Genomic DNA, 23,428 nt, shown 5'->3' on the forward strand with positions numbered 1-23,428 from the left:
TGCGACCTCTGGGGACCCCTGGTGTCATTATGGAGTTAATGGCTCGGGCGGCGTCGTTGTCAGATGCTGCCAGCCTGTTAGCATATGGGCCAAATGAAAGCCTGATTGATTGGAGGCGTCTGTCCTCACATGGGGGGGGTGGAACGCAACAATGAAATCAGGCCGTGCTCAGACAAACGGGAATTGTTGCCAGCGTGGAAAATTAAAGAACAATTGAAGTGGACCACGGGGTTTTTGCGCATGAATTGATGTGCAATTCTGAACAATCGCAGAATTTGTCTCATTAAAAATCAACTTGTCATCTTTTAGTATTAAAGTTGCAACTTGTGTAAACAATGTTTGACATTTCAGTCACAAGTGTAAAAAGACGATAACCAATTTTCCTTAACTTTGACGACATGTATGGTGATGCTGAAGTCTTACCGTCGTTAAAGGGGAACATTATCACAATTTCAGAAGGGTTTAAACCATTAAAAATCAGTTCCCAGTGGCTTATTTTATTTTTCGAAGTTTTTTTCAAAATTTTACCCATCGTTGTATATACCCGTCCATTTTCCTGTGACGTCACATAGTGATGCCGATACAAACAAACATGGCGGCTAGAACTGCAATGTATAGCGACATTAGCTCGGATTCAGACTCGGATTTCAGCGGCTTAAGCGATTCAACAGATTACGCATGTATTTAAACGGATGATTGTAGTGTGGAGGCAGGTAGCGAAAACGAAATTGAAGAAGAAACTGAAGCTATTGAGCCATATCGGTTTGAACCGTATGCAAGCGAAACCGACAAACGACACGGGAGAAAGCGAGGACGAATTCGGCGATCACCTTCTAACCAACGATTGGTATGTGTTTGTTTGGCATTAAAGGAAACTAACAACTATGAACTAGGTTTACAGCATATGAAATACATTTGGCAACAACATGCACTTTGAGAGTGCAGACAGCCCAGTTTTCATCAATTAATATATTCTGTAGACATACCCTCATCCGCTCTCTTTTCTTGGGGGTCTGGCGGCAGATATTTTTGACTTTATCGTTGGAAATGCATCTGCTTTGAGTGTCGCAGGATATCCACACATTCTTGCCATCTCTGTCGTAGCATAGCTTTCGTCGGTAAAGTGTGCCGAACAAACGTCCAATTTCTTGCCACTTTCGCATCTTTGGGCCACTGGTGCAACTTGAATCCGTCCCTGTTCGTGTTGTTACACCCTCCGACAACACACCGACGAGGCATGATGTCTTCAAGGTACGAAAAACGGAAAATAACAGAGCTGATTTGACTCGGTGTTTGAGAAAATGGCAGATTGCTTCCCGATGTGACGTCACGTTGTGACGTCATCGCTCCGAGAGCGAATAATAGAAAGGCATTTAATTCGCCCAAATTCACCCATTTAGAGTTCGGAAATCGGTTAAAAAAATATATGGTCTTTTTTCTGCAACATCAAGGTATATATTGACGCTTACATAGGTCTGGTGATAATGTTCCCCTTTAATTTTAGTATCGGTCATGTAACCAGTGTTTGCGCTAGGAATTTTCAAAATGGGGTCTCACTCAAGTCGTAATTTTCAAAATGGGGTCTCACTCAAGTCGTAAAAATGGGGTCCCACAGTAAATGTATGGGGTCCCACTTTTTTGTAACAGTTTTGAAAACAAATGATAAATGTACGCATTATCCTGTTGTATCTCACATTCTATATTGTGTTTTGGAAAAAGGTTGTCATAAACGTTACTTCAGTCATGGAAAGAAATAACACAAAAGAAAACAAATGCAGTATTTGTGATCGATAAAACTTTCGGCGAATCAAAATTTAAACTGTTCCGGAATGTGCATTACTTTGAAGTCGACCAATAATAAATAATTAATTATTTGACCTGGCAAATATACCGTATTTTCCGGACCATAAGGTGCACAAGATTATAAGGCACGCTGCCCATCAATGGTCTATTTTTAATCTTTTTTCATCTATTAGCCGGATTATAGGGCTCATTAAAGGGGTCATTTTTTTTTCTAAATGTAAAAGACTTCCTTGTGGTCTACATAACATGTAATGGTGATTCTTTGGTCAAAATGTTGCATAGATGATGTTTTACAGATCATCTTCAAGCCACTTTCTGACAGTCTCTTCAGCAGGGGCGTCACTAGCTTTTAAGGACAGGTGGGGCTTAGCCCCCAGAAGATGCACAGGATGCGAGCGAACGTTTCGCGCAAGCACAAAACTTCACAAACGGCAAACAAAGACTTAGAAATTATTCATTGTTATTATTATTATTTAAAAAAAATGCACAGGACGAAATGAAATGCTCCCCGGGACGATGGCTTTTAACCATTTTTTTCTTTTTCTTTTTATGTAATTATTCATTTTACATTTTATATTAAATGTCTTGGTTTTTCCTCCCTCTGAAAATCCTATGAAATGTTTAACAAGCCATCCTATAATAATACAACAGCTATTAATGTAACAATACAATAAAACAAATGTATTTAATGTTTTTTTAATTATTTTAACAATAGGCTAATGTATATTACTTTATATAGATTCTACAAGAAACACAAAACTTAAAAACTAAATTATTTACAATTGCGCGCACACAAGGTTTCGTGCAGCTTCACTCATTGTAAAGGAAGATATTGTGCTTCGTACACCTGCAGGACCGCAAGCAAGGTCGCAGAGAAAATGCGGACTGGAATTTGAGTGATGTGGGCATTTTCTATATGAACAATTGGAATGGATTGGATACCGACGCACGAAAGGGGCTCTCTACCTTACGCTACGAAGTGAGGGGAAACTGAGTGAATAATAACAGGTTATATGATTATTTATTTAAACTCATATTCGGGCCACTTTATAATTATGTATTTGTAAAAAAAAAAAACACCAAATTATTTAGGGGGGCTTAAGAATATATGCCTAACAATGCCAGTGCTCTTCAGGATGCGCCGTTTTGTGGACAGTCTTATTTACGTGGCTCACCTTCGGCTGCGTCTTCTCCCCGTCATCTTTGTTGTAGCGGTGTAGCGTGCAAGGACGGGGGTGGAAGAAGGGTCAAAAGATGGAGCTAACCGTTTTAGGTATAAAAAAAAAACCGCGCGCTGGGGACGCGTGGACTTTCTGAATTTCGCGTCCTTTCTGATTTCAATGCGTAAAAAGACTGTATGTAAACCAGTGTTGGCCTTAACAAACTTTGTGTGTTTTTACGCATTGAAATCAGAAAGGATGCAGATTTTTTAAATATTTTTTACCGATTATTGCTTTCCGCCGGTGTTTTGTTTATATTTGCCGTGTCAAATTATTAATTATTAATTATTGGTCAACTTCAAAGTAAGGCACTTTTTGGAACAATTTCTTAAACTTTGTTTCGGCGAAAGTTTTATCGATCATAAATACTGCATTTCCGGTAATAGGAATCCCGTGTGTTATTGTTTTCGTCATGGCGAGCAATAAACCCAAGAAGCGACGCTTCAATGACGAGTGGCTTCAGGAGCCAGAGGCATTGAGTGCCACTGCATTAAATGACATTGAAACTAACTTGCCAAATTCGAAGTTTGTTGGCATTATTTGCCATGAAAGTGTAGATGTGGTAATGATCTACATACAGGTGAGAATAATCAATTAAATTGGTCATATGCATGTATGCCCTGGCACACCATTATCATTTCATGACCAAAGCAAAAAACTTTTTTACACTTTTTATACTGAAATAAATACACCTACAACTTATTAAATAAAAATATTTAAAAAAATACCGGCAGCGGTAAAGTTAAAATCATGAAGGAAAGAAGAAAGTGAATGAATCTTTATAACTGAATAAAAATATATATGCATAAAAAAAAATTATTTAATTTTTTTAATGAATGAATGAATGAACGTTTATGACAACCTTTTTCCAAAACACAATATAGAATGTGAGATATAACAGGATAATGCATACATTTATCATTTATTTTCAAAACTGTTGCAAAAAAGTGGGACCCCATTTATATGACTTAATGGGGTCCCCGGGACCTCATTTTGAAGATTCCTAGCGCCAACACCGGGTCATGTAACCTTTTGTATAATTTTGTCTGTTCACTTTCTCCTTCTTTTTAGGCCCCTATTATAGGGCAGTGCTGCTAGCATACGGACCAAATGAAAGACGAGATAGGAAGGCATCTGTCTTCAGCTTGAAAACAAAAGGACCGATTTAAAGTCTACTGCACATTAATTAGGGCACTCTTTCCGAATACCTTTCATTTAAAACATCTTATGTCATCGAGAAGTAGCTTTTAAGTTGCAACTTGTCATTTTTTCTCTCCCATACCAAGCTTTTAGGAGCACTCTTCACTTTTTATATGGCCATCTAAGAACAACTCGTTATGTACTTGAGGGAACGGCGAACAAGCAGCTGTTTCGCTTGGCTGATTGTCTTCTTTTTCCCCAGCAGTTTGCGTCTGCATGTCATACCGCTATGAAGCATAACAGCAGCGGGGCCTGTTGCCACAGCCGGAGGCTACTCAGCAACATTTGGTTACAATGGGAGGAAACGCTACATTTTAATTGGAACGGTGCCCTTACTACAAGAGCTTGTTGATCGATGTTTTAATTAGAGCGACATTGCAGTAATTTTAAGTGACGTTGCAAGCCCCAGTGAACGCCTAAATAGCAATATCTTAGGGCGGGGGTCAGCAACCTGCGACTCTTTAGTGCCGCCCTCGTGGCTCCCTGGAGCATTTTTTAAAAAGGATTGAAAATGGGGAAAAACTTGGGGAATAATACAAACGCAACAGTTTTGTCATTTTGTCCACCAAAAATGTTATGCTGTGCGTGAATGCACAACGGTGCCCTTTGATGAGGTTATTCACTTGTTGGGGTGCTAATCAGGCATATTCGGTCAGAGCATGACTGCAAGCTAATCAATGCTAACATGCTATTTAGGCTAGCTCAGGGGTCGGCAACCTTTACCAGTAAAAGAGCCATTTTGACCAGTTTCACAAATTAAAGTAAACAATGGGAGCCACAAAAATCTTTTGAAATTTAACATGAAATAACACTGGTTACGAAGGTTTTTCTTTTTGCTTTGTGCTATGTATTAACCAAGGGTCTCAGACACGCGGCCCACACCTTAATATGAAAATTTAATGTTAGTGCGGTCCGCGGGTTTTATATGAATGACGCTTGACAGCGTCATACTTGACAAGCCGTAGTATGCCGATTTTTACGGCATACTATGAATTTCAGGGCAACTATTTTCTCGAATGTGCTGTGATGGTACAGCATTTAGTGCTCACTACAACCAATGTGCCGGCCCAGTGCTTCCGCTTGCACACATAAGTGACAGCAAGGCATACTTGGTCAACAACCACACAGGTTACACTGACGGTGGCGGTATAAAAAACTTTAACACTCTTACTAATAATGCGCCACACTGTGAACCCACACCAAACAAGAATGACAAACACATTTCGGGAGAACATCTGCACCGTAACACAACATAAACACAACAAAACAAATACCCAGAATCCCATGCAGCCCTAACTCTTCCGGGCTACATTATACACCCCCCCGCTACCAAAGAATATTTTCTTTTAATTTATTATCATTCTATTAATGTGGAACAGTTTTGTTAATGAGTGGAATTCACATTTTGAGGGTGCGTGTATTTATATCACATTATGCAGTTTACAAGCACAAATACGGTATGAATCAATCCGTGCTGTTCGATGTCATTGAGTGCTGTAAGTAAGAAAAAGAACAAGAAATGTGAAATACAACACAAATGGCGACATGTTTGCAAACACCAATGACACTGAATAGTCTACAGAAACACTGCTTCATTTTCTATGCCCCATTCAGTTAATAACTGCTGGTTCAATGTTAGGCTTAGGTTTTAGCAGATTTTCCGTATTCTTCCGACAGACAGCATTTGGTGACCTCAAACAACAAGGCTATTCACACTGGTTTTCGCCTTTTGAAGGGTACTGGAAAAACTGGGAAATTGATCTTGAAAGTCCTTAAAAGGTGCTTGAATTTGGCCATGGGAAAAGGTGTACGAACCCTGTAAATACACACATACACCCCGGCCCCCAGACACATTTCTCTCTCTCGATGTGGCCCCCCAAGTCAAAATAATTGCCCAGGTCTGTTCTAGATAGCGTTTGTTCAATTAGACCAATGGGCCCCAACTCTTCTTGAGCCCACATACCGGCTTGTTCCTGTCAAACCTCTGACGGGCAGGGGAAACCGATTAATTAAAGTTGCCCTCCAGACCTCATAGTAATCTAATTCTATTCTCATGTACCAATAAATATGTAACGAAGAAAAGTAAAATATCAAACGCTATATAAAACATACCAACTCCATCTATGCAAGCCTGGAGTTTGTTCCCCAAAGAGTAGATGATTTATATTCGCAGGGTTTGATCAGTGTGACTGACAGGCACCGTGTGTTTTTGCTTTCAATTTTGCTGCAAGTAATTGAATGGGAATGGCAACATCTACAATGCCATTGTAGTAATGGTTTATAGTTATTTTTAACTTGAATCAAATGACAGTGAGCTAACTATACCCTGCACAGAAGAGATTTAGCATACTAGCATGCTTGGAATGGTCCAAAATGCACTCTTCTCTACATGATTGGCATCTGTCATTTGTGATCAATTGGGCCATTAGTTATTAATAGGGCTGTAACAATATGGCAAATTTCATAACACGGCTATTGTGACCAAAATTATCACTGTTATTATTTTCGCAGTATTGTTGTATGTGCTTAAAACGTACTTGAACACTCGCTGAAATATTTAGATTTTTTTAAATAACAAAGAAATAGCCCAATATTTTACATGTTTTGTGTTTCTTATGCTTCACTGGTAAGTGCTCTGGCGAGAGTTGTGCCGTCCTACTCTGTTCATTGGGCCTTAAACGTTCCGTAAAAGCACATTTTTGTGTTATATCCATCAGAGTATAGATCGATCACTCTGTAATAAGAGAGCACAGCTTCTTGGTTCAATGTGCATAATTGAATAGCTTAGTTACTCAAGACAGAAATGTGTTCGTATAAGTTAGATTTGGGTATGTTGTTTCCTAATGGGGAAAGACGTTAATGTCTCTTGTATTCATGTTAGCATTAAAGCTAAGTTTAGTTTTACCACGGTTATCAATAATGTTGTTTGTCGTTACATCCCTAGTTAATTGTGTGAATGCTCCAAAACATTCACACACATAGTTTTCGACACCGAAATTAATCTATTTTATTAAACTTTTTCTTCTCCAGATTACCGTCCACATTTTTCAGCCGATTTAAACCGTTCCAACTTCAAACCGTTCAGCCTATCCGGGAATCGCGGGCTTTCTCTTGACAAATTCCCAAATTTCCCAGAATTCCAGGTTTTCCGGGCCATTTTTCCCATTCAAAAACAATGGGCCATTTTTCAAACTTCCACCATTTCCACATTTTTCAACCTATTCAATTAATTCCACCTTCAACACATTCCACCATCCTGGAAATTTAAATTAAATTTTTTCCAAGTTCAAAAAAATTCCTTGATTTTCCAGAATTCCTGGTTTTCCAAAGCCCTAGTTCCACCCTTTTTTCTGGCGACTACTCGTTCCACATTTTTCAACGCATTTCTACCGTTCCATCAAAACATTCCTCTTAATCAGGACCAAAACAAAATTGTTTTTTTAACTGCGAAAATTCCCGGTTTTCCCGAAATTCCAGGAATTCCGTAATACAATTTCTCAATTCAACATGTTACTACTTCAACATTTCTCGACCGATTTGGAAAAATCCCAACACCAACCATTTCAACTCATTCAGACCATTGAAGTTGTTTTACCATTTTCAAAAACTTCCCGCTCCCAATTTTTGGGGAAATTCCTATTGAAATCAATGGGACATTCTTCAAAGTTCCACAACTTCCACATGTTTCATCTGATTCAAACTGTCCCAACTTCAAAATATTCAGCCTGTTTGGGAATTGTGTGCTCTACTTCAAGTATTCTAAATTTTTTTCTCAGATTTCAGTTAAGCTTCAGCATTGGAGCGTTCACACACAATTCCTTCAGGAATTGCCTCATCTAGTTATTGTTATTTTACAGAATAGAGTGATAGGTTAGATTTGAGAGCCACACCTATTTTCATGATTCCACAAAAAAAAAAAAAGTTTAGGATTTTCCAGAATTCCTGGTTTTCCAAAGCCCTAGTTCTAGCCTTTTTTCTGGCGACTACTCCTTCCACATTTTTTAACGCATTTCTACCGTTCCACCATCAAAACATTCCTCTTAATCAGGACAAAAAACTAAGTTGTTTTTTTAACTGGAAAAATTCCCGGTTTTCGAGGAATTCCTCAATTCAACATGTTACTACTTCAACATTTCTCGACCGATTTTGAACAATTCCAACACCAACCATTTCAACTCATTCAGACCATTCAAGTTTTTTACCATTTTCAAAAAAAATCGCGCTTTTCCCGAAATTCCCAATTTTTTGGAAATTCCCATTTAAATCAATGGGACATTCTTCAAAGTTCCACAACTCCCACATTTTTCATCTGATTCAAACTGTTCCAATTTCAAAATGTTCAGCCTGTTTGGGTATTGTGTGCTCTACTTCAACAATTCTCAAAAAAAATTCCCGGATTTCAGTTCAACTTCAGCATTGGAGGATTCACACACAATTCCTTCAGGAATTGCCTCATATAGTTAGTTATTTTACACAATAGAGTGATATGTGTGGCTCTCAAATCTAACCTATTTTCATGATTCCACCTTAAAAAACATGAGGGGGCATGACGATTGATTGATCCCATGTTTTTTTTTACCAACAAAGTTCTGCTGATGCAGCAACACGCTGAACTACAAGCACCTGCAGTAACAAGTTGAACTCCACTGCTAATCCAAACAGCAGCACAGAGTCACACACCAAATATAACCTTGCGTTCTATCGAGCCTGTGGAGACGGCATCCTTTACAGCAGTCCAGTAAACGTACAAGTACACTGCAATGTGTCCATGCTACGGCACCGTATTAGTTCCGCTCACGTGTATTTGTATCTTTTTAAGTTGGCTCAACTGAAGTCTTGTGATGTGTGCTCATGTATCTTGTCACCTCAGTTCATACTTTAGAAACTCCACTGTATTTTAAAGCTTACATATTGTGTAAAACAAGTATCAAACTAAAGGAGAAGCATCAGGGATGTGTCTCTGTTCAACAATTGGGCAACACGAGACTGAACGTTTGGAATAATGTGCTAGCATGCTTGCCCGGTCAGAGCTCAGCAGCCGGACAGGCACATGGTCCAGATAAATCATTTGCGCTTTACGACCGTTGCGGTGGGACATGCACAACTGTCTTGGCTGGTGGCTCGTCAGCTGCTGGCGGCCGTCAGCGCCGTGCAACTGTTTGTGGCTCCTCAGCAGAAGAATCTGTCTTCCTCAGCCAAGCTACTTCAACCTAGGATTTACTAATGGCAAATAAAGAGCTGAACGGTGACGCTCGTCAGGACCCTCACGCGGCGAGGCCGTGCTAATGGGTAGAATAGTGACTCAGTGTAATCTTGGATTCATAAGTGCTTTGATGCCATGACATGTTGTCTTTTTACTTTTCAGTCTGATTATTCTAGCCTTTGAACATTTTAGCGTGAAAGAAACTGGTCGGACTTAACGATCGTAAATACTGACGCACAATGCATCATCGCTTTAACTTCCAAGATCCTTTTGATCTTGTGTGAGGTTTAATGGAAAAAAATATATAAATTAAAGGTTTCAAGGCTTATTCTCATTGCCATTCTCCATATGTTACACACAGTGAACCAAATTTTAAGCAGCATAACCATACCAGTTTACTAGTGGCACCTTTTCATAATAGTAATCATTACACTCCCAAATAGGGCAGCACGGTGGAAGAGGGGTTAGTGCGTCTGCCTCACAATACGAAGGTCCTGGATTCGATCCTGCGCTCGGGATCTTTCTGTGTGGAGTTTGCATGTTCTCCCCGTGACTGCGTGGGTTCCCACCGGGTACTCCGGCTTCCTCCCGCCTCCAAAGACATGCACCTGGGGATAGGTTGATTGGCCCTAGTTTGTGAATGTGAGTGTGAATGTTGTCTATCTGTGTTGCCCTGCGATGAGGTGGCGACTTGCCCAGGGTGTACGACGCCTTCCGCCCGTTTGCAGCTGAGATAGGCTCCAGCACCCCTTGCGAACCCGAAAGGGATAAGCGGTAGAAGACTGATGGATGGAGACTCCCAAATAATCTAAAGGCAAACCCCACTATTATAGATGTATCCTATAGTGCAGTTGTTCTTAGCTAGGACCAGAAGTGCTCCCTAGAAGGCCACCAAAAATTGTGAATTGTGAATCAAATAAATGTAATGGGGTGTATATTGTAGCGTCCCGGAAGAGTTAGTGCTGCAAGGGGTTCTGGGTATTTGTTCTGTTGTGTTTGGTGCGGATGTTCTCCCGAAATGTGTTTGTCATTCTTGTTTGGTGTGGGTTCACAGTGTGGCGTATATTTGTAACAGTGTTAAAGTTGTATATACGGCCACCCTCAGTGTGACCTGTATGGCTGTTGACAAGGTATGCATGGCATTCACTTGTGTGTGTGTGTGTATGTGTGAAAAGCCGTAGGTATTATGTGATTGGGCCGGCACGCAAAGGCAGTGCCTTTAAGGTTTATTGGCGCACTGTAGTTCTCCCTATGTCCGTGTACCACTCTGTACAGCGGCGTGTTAAAAAGTCATACATTTTACTTTTTGAAACCGGTACCAATAACTTCAGAATATTACATTTTAAAGCATTTATCGGCCGATATCGGCAGCCCGATATTATCGGACATCTCTAGTTATATACATTGTCAAAGACATGCTACGATTTATTAATATTATAAAACTTGAATTTCTTAAAATGCTGCAAAAGTTTGCCATTACTAATCGCTAAATCCCATGAAATCTTATACGTCTAGTCTCTTACGTGAATGAGATAAATAATATTATGTGATATTTTACGGTAATGTGTTAATAATTTCACACATAAGTCGCTCCTGAGTATAAGTCGCACCCCCGGTCAAACTATGGAAAAAAAACAACTTATAGTCCGAAAAATACGGTATTTGTATTTTTTTTCTGTAGATATAGCACCACCTCATGGAATTTCCATGAAAACATAAGAAAAATTAAATTATAATCAACATTGCGAGTGAATATTCCCATCAATAAAGTATATATTGGTTGGGGTGTGTAAGTTTGAGTTATAACTGCTGCCAGTGATTCTTTCCTAGATACTTCCGTATTTTTCGGAGCATAAGTCGCTCCGGAGTATAAATTGCACCGGCCGAAAATGCATAATAAAGAAGGAAAAAAAACATAAGTCGCACTGGAGTATAAGTCGCATTTTTTGGGGAAATTTATTTGATAAAACCCAACACCAAGAATAGAAATTTGAAAGGCAATTTAAAATAAATAAAGAATAGTTAACAGGCTGAATAAGTGTACGTTATATGAGGCATAAATAGCCAACTGAGAACGTGCCTGGTATGTTAAGTGTAACATATTATGGTAAGAGTCATTCAAATAACTATAACATATAGAACATGCTATACGTTTACCAAACAATCTGTCACTCCTAATCGCTAAATCCCATGAAATCTTATACGTCTAGTCTCTTACGTGAATGAGATAAATAATATTATTTGATATATTACGGTAATGTGTTAATAATTTCACACACAAGTCGCTTCTGAGTATAAGTCGCACCCCCGGCCAAACTATGAAAAAAACCCGACATAGTCCGAAAAATGCGGTACATGTGATTTTTTTTTTTTCTTCTTCTCATTTTTTTATACATTTGCAACATACATTTTTTTTTTTTTTAATCCTATTTTGGAATAAGGCTGTGACATAGTAAAATGTGGAAAAAGTAAAGCGCTCTGAATACTTTCCGGATGCACTTTATATCCGTCCCTTCCAGGTCACGGGCGGGCTAGAGCCTATTCCAGCTGCACTCGGAATATAGAAGATAAATTTACTTGTGTTTGGTATTCATTTTTGTATAAATCCCTTTTGTTCACCGACTGGTTTTATATTCATATTTCTTTCCTAAAGTAAAATGGCGACTGGAGACAGAACCGGTGAAAGAGTGTCACACACCAGCGCCTCAGCAGACGTAATCTTCCATGTATTCCGCGGCGACCCCCCTGTGTTGGCCCATTGTGCTTGTAGCGGAGTGGTGAATAGTGTTCGTCGGTGTGGGGAACAATATGTGATTGTTCCCCCGCGGTGCAGAAGATGCTGTAGGTTACTCCCTGTACCATCGCCTCAGCGCCCTGAGGAAAGGAAATGCGGCGCAAAAGTCTTGCGAACTAGCGATTCGTGGAGCTCTTAAAGCTTTGCTGTGCCTGCTTAGTGGCTTGCGGAGTGGGCCGGGGCCCCCACTGTTCCTAAGTCACTCGGCTATGTCGTCGGTGCTGTGGGGATAAAAGCTTTCATAGCCAAGCGTGGAGTTGGATTTCAGAGAAGCGAGTGAGCGGAAGTGTTATTTGTTAGCATGTCATTGAAATCCCTCAAGGAGTTTGGTGTTTCTGCTGAACGTCTGGGCTCCATTTGTAAGAGATGGATGGCTCGCGTCCAAAGGTCTGTGTTCAAAATATTTTATATTATTATTATTTGACTAATATTTCAGACTAATATATTCAACTAAACCCTCCCTATTTATCTCATTTTGTATATAAAGCAGTGTTGGCGATAGGAATTTTCAAAATGGGACCCCTTCAAGTCATAAAAATGGGGTCCCACAATAAATTTGTGGTCCCACTTTTTTGTAAGAGTTTTTAAAAGAAATGATAAATGTATGCATTATCATGTTACATCTCACATTCTATATTGTTACTTAATTCATTAAAAAAAACAAATACAAAAGAAAACAAATGTTTATGCATATGTACATTTACGCAGTTATAAATTCACTTTCTTCTTTCCTTCATGTATCTAAACTTTACCGCTGTTGGTAGTTTTTTCTATATCTGTATTTAATAAGTTGTAGGTGTATTTATTTCAGTATAAAAGTGTAAAAAGTTTTTTGCTTGGGTCATGAAATGATGATAATGGTGTGCCAGGGCATACATACATTATTTAACACTTAAATCTCTAGAGTCTACATCAACTTTAGCTCTATCCGTCAATTCTAAGTTTTTGTATGTTTTTGTTTTTGTTTTTTTGCCCTTTTGTCAAAGAAAACAGTTGTTTTTTAGGGCAAACACACAAAAATATGCAAAATCTTCCACAAAAAATATTATTCAAAGTGGAATATTTGATATTTGAGCCTTGGATAGGTAAATAATTCATAAAAACATTGATTTTGATTCATGATTTTGATTATTTCGTCTTGTCAACTTAACAGTGGTACTATTGTATTGTTAGTGTACAAGAGTTTTTCTTGTTTTTGTTTGTATGGTATTGTTCTTGTATTATATTGTTTGTTAAATGTGGAATGAGTGAGAGGGGTTGGGATAGTATAAGCATCTGCTTAATCCAAACCCTTTTCAAGCCTTGCACAAATGTCTGCCAAGATGTAAAAAAAAAAAATGTGTTGTTGTACTGTGCAGGTTTGAAATCAATACTTCAATTCAATATTCTGTTTTAAGCAAAGACAGTTTTAAAGGGAAAAAAAACCGGCTTTGTTTTATTAGTCAACATTGCAACTTTTTCTAAATAGCTTTTTTTATTCCACTTTTGTAATGTTTTCGTTTATTTTAATGGTATTTTTAGAATGTGCCGTGGGCCTTTTAAAACATTAGCTGTGGGCCGCAAATGGCCTCCGGGCCACACTTTTAACACCCCTGCTATAGATAGCAAAAAATTAAATCTATGGATAAAAAGCAGAGCCTGGCGACGCATGCGCGTTTATCATAACTCTCTCGCTCTCTCTCTGCCCCTCCCTCACGAAGGCTGCTGCGCGCACAATTAGTTTTGTTTTTAACCCCTTCTTAACCCTGAACGTACATTGAAAATACATGCAACCCTAACTCAAAATGCCGGACATTTGAGGCATTTAAGAAACTCCGCCCTGACAGCTCCGCAAAAGAGGACATATCCGGTGAAAAGGGGACGTATGGTCAGTCTATCGTAGCTCGTTAGCTGCTAGCATGCCGTGTGTTGTGCCTCGGCGTGCATTGTTTACACAACGTGCGTTACGCTACTTAATATGTCCGTGTGGAAACCCGTTCGGTACACCTCCGAACCGGAACCCCCGTAACGAAATGGTTCGATACAAATATACATACCGTTACACCATACTTGCCAACCCTCCCGGATTTTCCGGGAGACTCCCGAAATTCAGCGCCTCTCCCGAAAATCTCCCGAAATTCAGGCGGACTCAGGTCCTCCACAATATAAAAAAGCGTACCTGCACAATCACATTATAACTATAGAATGATGGAGGGCGAGTTCTTGATTTCTTATGTGGGTTTATTGTTAGGCAGTTTCATTAACGTCCTCCCAGCGTGGCAACAACACACAACAACAGCAGTCACTTTTTTGTATACCGTAAAGCAGTTCGTCTGCCGTAAACAGCAATGTTGTGACACTCTTAAACAGGACAATACTGCCATCTAGTGCATTTGATGAAAGCACTTTTGTGCGTGCCACACATCAATGTATCATCAGAGAGGGTGTTCAGCATGGTTAGAAAAATAGTGACAGAGAATAGAACAAGGATGGACAATTCAACCCTTAACTCAACAATGAGTAGATGAGTGTTATGTGTGTGTATATGTGTAAATAAATGAACACTGAAATTCAAGTATTTCTTTTATTTATATATATATATATATATATATATATATATATATATATATATATATATATATATATATATATATATATATAATATAGCTAGAATTCACTGAACGTCAAGTATTTCTTATATATATATATATATATATATATATATATATATATATATATATATATATATATATATATATATATATATATAAGAAATACTTGACGTTCAGTGAATTCTAGCTGTAAATATACTCCTCCCCTTTTAGCCACGCCCCCCACCTCCCGAAATCGGAGGTCTCAAGGTTGGCAAGTATGCGTTACACCCCTACTGATAAGTCTATGAATAAAAAGCAGATCCTGGCAACTCATGCGTGTTTATCATAACGCACAGTCAGCATCTCTGCTGCAGTAAACAATGACGGTGATGACGTCACTGTCAGCGGGCTTCCGGAAATTTGCGTCCTTTCTGATTTCAATGCGTAAAAAGACACAAAAAGTGCGTTAACGTCCACACTGTAATGTCAATCTTACCACCGTGTGACAGGAGTGCTCGCTTGGGTTTGTAAGAACCTACTGCAAAGAGGAATATAAATAGCTATCTGCTGTTTTTAAAGACCTACTGTAAAGATTTTAGGTACTCCCAAGTTTTGGACTGAACTTGAGGGCGGCCTGAAGTCATTCATGGGCAAGATTATAGTTGACTAGCTCTGATTTATGAAATAATTTCGTGTTGTACTTTGCGCCTCTTAATCCTCATTGTGTTTTGGTGCCTAACGCCAAACAGTTTTTCCTCTGTCAAGTGGATAGATTTAGTTCCGGCCTCTTTACCTGTCACCAGCAGTATTTGGAAGGCTTTGTGTTATTTCCTTAGCAAAGCGGTATGATGTAGTTTAAATTCTCTGTCACAATGGCTTCCCCCCTTCAAGGAAAATGGCACAATTTACCATTTCAGTCACTTCTATCATTGCTTTTTTTTTTACTCTCAAATCACTACATAGAACAGCTCGGTTATGAAAACTGATCAAATGGGGCACAAGCCACCATGACGAACATCCATGCTGATCAGTTTCCTTCCAACAGAAGCGTTGCAAAAATACTTCAGAGCTCATGGTACTGACATGTCTGTAACGAGGTTGCTATCCCTTTTTATATGCTACCTTTTTATAGTCTCCACTACTTCAAACCAATGTCATGCCCTATTAAAGAAAATGTTATTTAAATGACGCATTCAATTAAGTGTGCAATATGGCCATTTTCCTGACATCAATTAAAATGTGGCTGAAAGGCCTTCATGCATGACACTATGCTTATACATTTGAGAATATGACATTATGTACCCAAGCAATAAATTATTAATGAAATTATAGATTAGCGTTGAGCTAAAACTCGGCCTTTTTATTGAGATTTTAACACATTTTGTATTGTGTGGTATGTCACAGCTAATCAAATCAATGCGCCGGTCTTTGAAGTCATGCATGACTTGAACCTGATGTCAAGGTCTGGGTGCGTTTTTTTGTTTTGTTTCTAGGGCTTTCTTTGTAAACATGAGAGCTGAAAGCTTTTCTAATCTGATGATAGCCATTTTAAAGAGGCGCAGAAAATCATTTGGCTTTGCATCTCGCCTCCTCCATAGAAAGTGCTTCAGAAAAGTATACCTCTTTGCACCCACTGATGCTCTTGAGGACTTTACAGTGAAAGTCATCCTTTATCAGAAACTTGCAGGGAATATAATGGATTTGAAATTGTCCTCTCTAAATACACATGACCGGTTTCCAATTCAGCTATTGCAGCTCTAAGGAAGGATTTTAATGCTAGGTTTCACTAACAGGATTTTTTTCACCTGCTTATTCTTTTTTTTCTTCTTTTTTCTTTTTCCAGCAACGGCAGCAAGATGAATGGGTCTTTGGAAAACTTGGATCAGCCAGACCCAGACTCCATCAAGATGTTTGTGGGTCAGATCCCTCGCTCCTGGTCAGAAACAGAACTCAAAGAGCTTTTTGAACCTTTTGGAACTGTGCACCAGATCAACATCCTCCGCGATCGCACCCAGAACCCCCCTCAGAGCAAAGGTAGGACTCCCGCTGTAGTATTCTTCTCCCCGCCCCGAACATAACTAGCAAACATCCAGGAGACCACGTAGATGGCTCATAAGGCAGTGGTGTCTTGAATGTGTCTTGTTAAAACGCGACATGAACCCGCTCGTTGCCATCTATCACCCTCGGTCACATTTCTGCACAGTTCCCCCCGCGGGCAATGAACAACATTGCTTGTCTGCTCTTGCAGCACAGCCATGTTGTGCTTCCACATGACAGCATTCAGCGAGTCTTAAAACCCATTTCCATAAGCCGCATTAGGGAAAGATTTTCTTTTTACTTTTACTTGACTGGGCTGGGCTTTAAGAGCAGCGTTGACTAAAAATCAAGGCTACCTATCACATCCACGGCGCTTCCTTTGCATGCATGTTTGAGTTCAGGTTGCAATATAGAACCAAAGTACAGTTTGGTATGTTTCAGATGAATAAATCACGCTAGCGTTTCCACTGTAGAGGGTGCGCATTAATAATGTAAATATCATGACATCATACCACACCAGCTCGATGGCTTATAGTTTGCCAATTAACAGGCCTAAACTGAAACAGAGTTCTCCATTTGCTTTTGTTCTAATATTGTTTAGTATAGCAATGCAAGGCTCTGCTATACCTTTTTACATTTTTATTTCACCAGCGCGTTGATATTAGGGATGTCCCGATCCAGGTTTTTGCACTTCCGATCCGATACCGATGTTATTTTTGCACTTCCGATCCGATGCCGATACTGGCCTATCCGAGCATGTACCGTATTTTCCGCACTATAAGGCGCACCGGATTATTAGCCGCACCTTCTATGAATTACATATTTCATAATTTTGTCCACCAATAAGCCGCCCCGGACTATAAGCCGCGCCTACGCTGCGCTAAAGTGAATGTCAAAAAAACGCTGCGCTAAAGTGAATGTCAAAAAAACAGTCAGATAGTTCAGTCAAACTTTAATAATATATTGAAAACCAGCGTTCTAACAACTCTGTCCCAAAATGTACGCAAATGTGCAATCACAAACATAGTAAAATTCAAAATGGTGTAGAGCAATAGTAACATAATGTTGCTCGAACGTTAATGTCACAACACACAAAATAAACATAGCGCTCACCTTCTGAAGTTATTCTTCATTCGTAAATCCTTCGAATTCTTCGTCTTCGGTGTCCGAATTGAAAAGTTGCGCAAGCGTGGTATCCAAAATGGCCGGTTCCGTCTCGTAGAAGTCATCGGGAGTCAGTGTCGCTGTTGTTCTGTGAATCCTGCCTTCCGGAAAGCTCGGACCACAGTTGTGACCGAAATATCTGCCCAGGCATTTACGATCCACTGGCAAATGTTGGCGTATGTCGTCCGAGGCTGTCTGCCCGTCTTAGTGAAGGTGTGTTCGCCTTCGGAGCTGTGTGAAAAAAGCCACCCGGCCTCTTCGCGTAAACTTCCCTTAACCACTCGCTCATCTTTTCTTCATCCATCCATCCCTTCGAGTTAGCTTTTATGATGACGCCGGCTGGAAAGGTCTCTTTTGGCAAGGTCTTCCTTTTGAATATCACCATGGGTGGATGTTAGCATGGCAAGCTAGAACCACAGTGAAGGATGACTTCTCATTCCCTGTGGTGCGAATATTCACCGTACGTGCTCCCGTTCCACAGTGCGGTTCACAGGAATATCAGCTGTGAAATACGGTAGTAATCCGTGTGCGGATGGAGAGATTGCGTCTTTTTATGAACCGGATCGCTTAGTAGGAGCCATTTTGTGGTCTTTACAGATGTAAACAGGAAATGAAACGTACGGTGATATCCGCGCGTTTTTTCTTCTTCTTCCGGGGGCGGGTGGTAGCTTACAGTAGAAGAAGAAGCGCTTCCTGTTCTATGGGGGCGGGTGCTTTCCTTGGCGGTTGCTTGCGTAGAAGAAGAAGCGCTTCCTGTTCTACCGGGAAAAAAGATGGCGGCTGTTTACCGAAGTTGCGAGATCGAAACTTTATGAAAATGAATCGTAATAAAGCGCACCGGGTTATAAGGCGCACTGTCAGCTTTTGAGAAAAATTGTGGTTTTTAGGTGCGCCTTATAGTGCGGAAAATACGGTATTAAAGTTTAAAGTTTTTTAGCCTACTTAGTTGTCAGAATCATGTTGAAAAGGGTTTTAGTACTCTTGATAACAACTAGCCAGCTGAATTAGGGGAGTTTGAATAATACACAATGGTTGGTAACAAAAAACTGACCTGTTTATTCAAGGATAAACACAAAATAGACAAAATTATACATGACAAACAGAAATGGCATCATTGAACTAGGGCTGGGTGATATGGCCTTTTTTTAATATCGCGATATTTTAAGGCCATATCACGATACATGATATATATGTGGATATTTTGACTTAGCCTTGAATGAACACTTGATGCATATAATCACAGCAGTATGATGATTCTATGTGTCTACATTAAAACATTCTTGTTCATACTGCATTAATATATGCTACTTTTAAACTTTCATGCAGAGGGAAATCACAACTAAAAAAATCACTATTTTTTTCATACGGTGTTGATCTGGAAATGTTTGCCTCGGAATTTTGATGGTGTGGCACCGAATGGAGATGTTGACGTGCTGCTACATATTAGCAGTAATGCTACTTTTTATAGCAACGCTTTCGCCCCACACTTGACAAGTTGCGGTTGTCTTTTCAACATATTCCCACTTAAAGCCAAACCACCGCCAGACGATGGACCCCCTGCTGTTTTTGGGGGGAATTAATTCTTCCTTCTTTCGATTACCATTCGCACGGCTGCGCTAGCATCACAGCTAACGTTAGCCATGCTGCTACCTCTCTGCTCAGGGAGGGCGTATACGTATGTGACGTATGACGTGACAGTATGTGACGTATGACGTGACAGTATGTGACGTGTAAGAAGGTGCGCTCGCTGTCTGTGAGAAGTAGACACAGGAAAGAGTGAGAAGAGCCTGCAGTGTAATGCCCGCAGCTAAAAGCAACTGCGTGAGAACGTATACTCCAATATCACAATATAGTCATTTTCTATATCGCACAGAGACAGCTGACATTTTTACTGGTAACTTTTAATTCACATGGCCGTCTTAACGGTTAGGACACAGACCTGTGGATGTGTTGAAGGTGTGCTGGAAAATGCGGAACGGAAATTTGGGAGCGGCAGAAAAGTGGAATGTATTACCGTATTTAAATCGGTGCGTTGGAATACACGGACCGGAATTTCTTTAAAAACTGGATCTGGATCGGCATTTTCCCATGCCTTGCCGATACGCATTTTTTGGCAAATATCGGCATCCGATCCGATCCAAATATCGGATCGGGACATCCCTAGTTGATATTACTAAATTAAAACATACTTTGTTTACTGTGCGGTTATGGCCAAAATAATAATCATGATTATTTTTGTAACTATTAATATCATTATTATGATGGGTGAAATCATAATGTTTCCCACATCTACTTGCGGAAATGGGGTCCCGGAGGAGGGGGCGTGGCGAATACACGTGACATCATTATTTAGTTTGTAATTAGTCTAGCAAAAAGGCTAAATAAATGTAAGACATTTAAAGACAAATCTTTTGTGTTTTAGTTGAGTATTTGTATTAAAATTCCAGCGTTCTCTAATTACATGAATTTAGCTCTATTTATCCATTTTAGAGGGTTTTTTTTTCTGGTCCATATAAAGACAGCCATGTTCTGTGGGTGGCCCGCGCGTCGTCAACGGAACACCGCCGCTTGACCTAATCATACACTTCAGGGTTTCCCCGAGACTGCCAATATACCTGTGATTATGAGGGGTGGTCACTAAGATGTCATCGAGTAATTTGCAAAATTTGCTAATTCTTTTTCTTTTAAAAGGCTCAAAAAGTATGTATACATTTAAAAACAAATCTGTTATTTAGTATTGACATATTTTAATTATTTTTGCCGTTTTCAATTGTTGCTGCTTATTGTACTATGTACTTTTGTTGAGATTTTTTCAAGTGTCTAGACAATTTTATTGAGTTTTTTGTTTCACTTAAAAACAACAAATTAGCATCTTTTTCTGGTGTTATTATAAAATGTACTCTACTTTTATACTAGGACTACTTCTGTCCCTCCATGTCCCTGACAAAAGAGGCGTCACACTTGCTTGGCGCTGTTGCTCCAGCTGGACTTTCTCTCTTTCAAAGCTGCCACGGCTATCTTAATATTTGCAGATGTAGATGACTGTCCGCGGTTATGTCTGGGATGTTATAAAATTACGTCCACATCACAGACATGCTGACAACGCTCCAGAGAATGGCGTGCGTTTTGTTTACATCCGGTTTCGGCAACGCGGTTTTTGGTAATCAGTCTTTTTTTTTCCGTGATTGAGTTTTTGGTTAAAGTTAAAGTACCAATGATTGTCACACACATACTAGGTGTGGTGAAATTTGTCCTCTGCATTTGACCCATCCCCTTGTTCACACTCTGGGATGGGAGCAGTGAGCAGCAGCGGTGCCCCGCCCGGGAATCATTTTTGGTGATTTAACCCCCAATTCCAATCCTTGATGCTGAGTGCCAAGGAGGGAGGTAATGGGTCCCATTGTTATAGTCTTTGGTATGACTCTGCCGGGGTTTGAACTCACAACCTACCGATCTCAGGGCGGACACTCTAACCACTAAGCCAGTAGTCCGTACATCACTTGTCAATAGTGCGCAAATAATAGGCTATATACCGTATTTTTCGGATTATAAATCAGGTTTTTTTTTTATAGTTTGGCCGGGGGTGCGATTTATACTCTGGAGTGACTCAGGTGTGAAATTATTAACACATTACCATAAAATATCAAATATTATTTATCTCATTCACGTAAGAGACTAAGCGTATATCAGCAATCGTCACACACACGTCAACCAATAAAAATTTGGCGGGGGCGGGTCATGGCAGAAGTGCATTGTGCAAAAAAAGATGCTATAATTGGAACTGCAACTGACTACGACTCTGACGTAAGCGACGTACCGATAGAAGAGCGGGGGGTGTATATTGTAGCGTCACGGAAGAGTCAGTGCTGCAAGGGGTTCTGGGTATTTGTTCTGTTGTGTTACGGTGCAGATGTTCTCCCGAAATGTTTTTCATTCTTGTTTGGTGAGGGTTCACAGTTTGAGGCATATTTGTAACAGTGTTAAAGTTGTTTATACGGCCACCCTCAGTGTGACCTGTATGGCTGTTGACCAAATATGCCTTAGATATGTGACTGGGCCGGCACGCAAAGGCAGTGCCTTTTAAGGTTTATTGGCGCTCTGTACTTCTCCCTACGTCTGTGTACACAGTGGCGTTTTAAAAAGTCATACATTTTACTTTTTAATACCGATATAATTTTGAAACCGATATTGATAATTTCCGATATTACATTTTTAAAGCATTTATCGGCCGATAATATTGGCAGTCCGATATTATCGGACATCCCTACTGATGGTAAATAAAATGTATGGAATTATGCAGCAATGTTTACACTAGTCAAAGATCCTTTACAGACAGCTGTGCTGTTTCTAGGAATCAGTTGTATAAACGTTTGTTGCTCCGAGTTTCAAAGCGAACTCGCGAATAGCCCTGGTATATCGTGCCACCCTTTTGGTGTCGCAGCAGAAAGTAGCCAAAAAGTTGTCCATTAAGGGTCAGTTATTTTTGGTACCCCACTCCTCTTTTGACTTCCATACGCGGTGGTAATGAGATGTTGGAGACAGTGCAGTGAAGTAGAAACCTGCCAGGCTGCAAAGTGCGACGAGAAGCATTCTGTCTCCTTTAACTAGCTGCTGGTGGACAAACTCGAACAATTGTCGGTTGGACAATGTCGCTTAGGTTAAAATTTGCTGGACGCTTGACTGGCTCTGTCAGGTCGAAGGCAATTATCCACCCGTGAGTTGTTGTGGTCGCGGTCAGACCAGGTTAGTTCTGGACTCGGTCTCAATTGTGACCAGTGACTTTACAGTCTGTTTGTGGCGTGTCCTAAATCGCTGGTGTGGTTCAGATGATGCGTCTCTGGGAAGGAAGGTTCGGGTCAACAAACGGGGTTTGTTTAAAAGATGCAAGTTCTTTTTAGAGACAACATTGTTGAGACTTATCTGCATGCCAGGTGAATAAAATGCAAATCTCCCAGACTTAATTAAAATCAAATGTTTAATACTCCATAAAGCCTGTATTAAGGATAAGACTCTTCAGTCCAGGGAGTGTTGTATCTACGCGCCAAAGTTAATGTCACGTTTATTAGGTATGCACAAATTGCTTTTCGAGCGGATACCAATACAATACATCTACCTGCTTTCTTCAGATCGATACTGACAACCGATAAATCGGAAGAAGAAATAATAGATTTGCTTAAGTTATCTGTAGTATATGTGCACTTTTTTTGTGGCTTTTTTAGTAGCAGGTGTTTTCATAGTCTGTCAAAACATCGTTATAGCTAGGCTGACGTTTGAGGTGGCTGATAGGTTCGAGCACATCGGACACGAAATGTCTTCCTTTTTGAAGCAGTGAAAAAAATCCCACACAATCAACACTAGCGATGTACGTGATGGACAAACATATACATCTAGATCAGTGTTTCTTAACCTTGTTGGAGGTACCGAACCCAACCAG

General features: G+C 39.9%; 1 protein-coding gene across 4 annotated transcripts in view; it reads left to right on the forward strand.

Moving 5' to 3' along the window:
- The window catches only part of LOC133572012 (CUGBP Elav-like family member 2), a 79,376-nt gene that overhangs the window by 14,880 nt on the left and 41,068 nt on the right, over positions 1–23,428 (forward strand). For 3 of the 4 annotated variants that reach the window (XM_061924618.2, XM_061924620.2, XM_061924619.2), the window contains exon 2: positions 16,637–16,827. In XM_061924618.2, the coding sequence (XP_061780602.1) occupies positions 16,637–16,827 (191 nt within the window). Of the gene's footprint in view, positions 1–12,506; positions 12,608–16,636; positions 16,828–23,428 lie in introns of those variants that run through there. The other variant, XM_061924621.1, reaches the window with a different exon arrangement.

The sequence above is a fragment of the Nerophis lumbriciformis genome, linkage group LG29 (genome assembly GCF_033978685.3).
Source record: "Nerophis lumbriciformis linkage group LG29, RoL_Nlum_v2.1, whole genome shotgun sequence".
Taxonomy (NCBI): Eukaryota; Metazoa; Chordata; class Actinopteri; order Syngnathiformes; family Syngnathidae; genus Nerophis; species Nerophis lumbriciformis.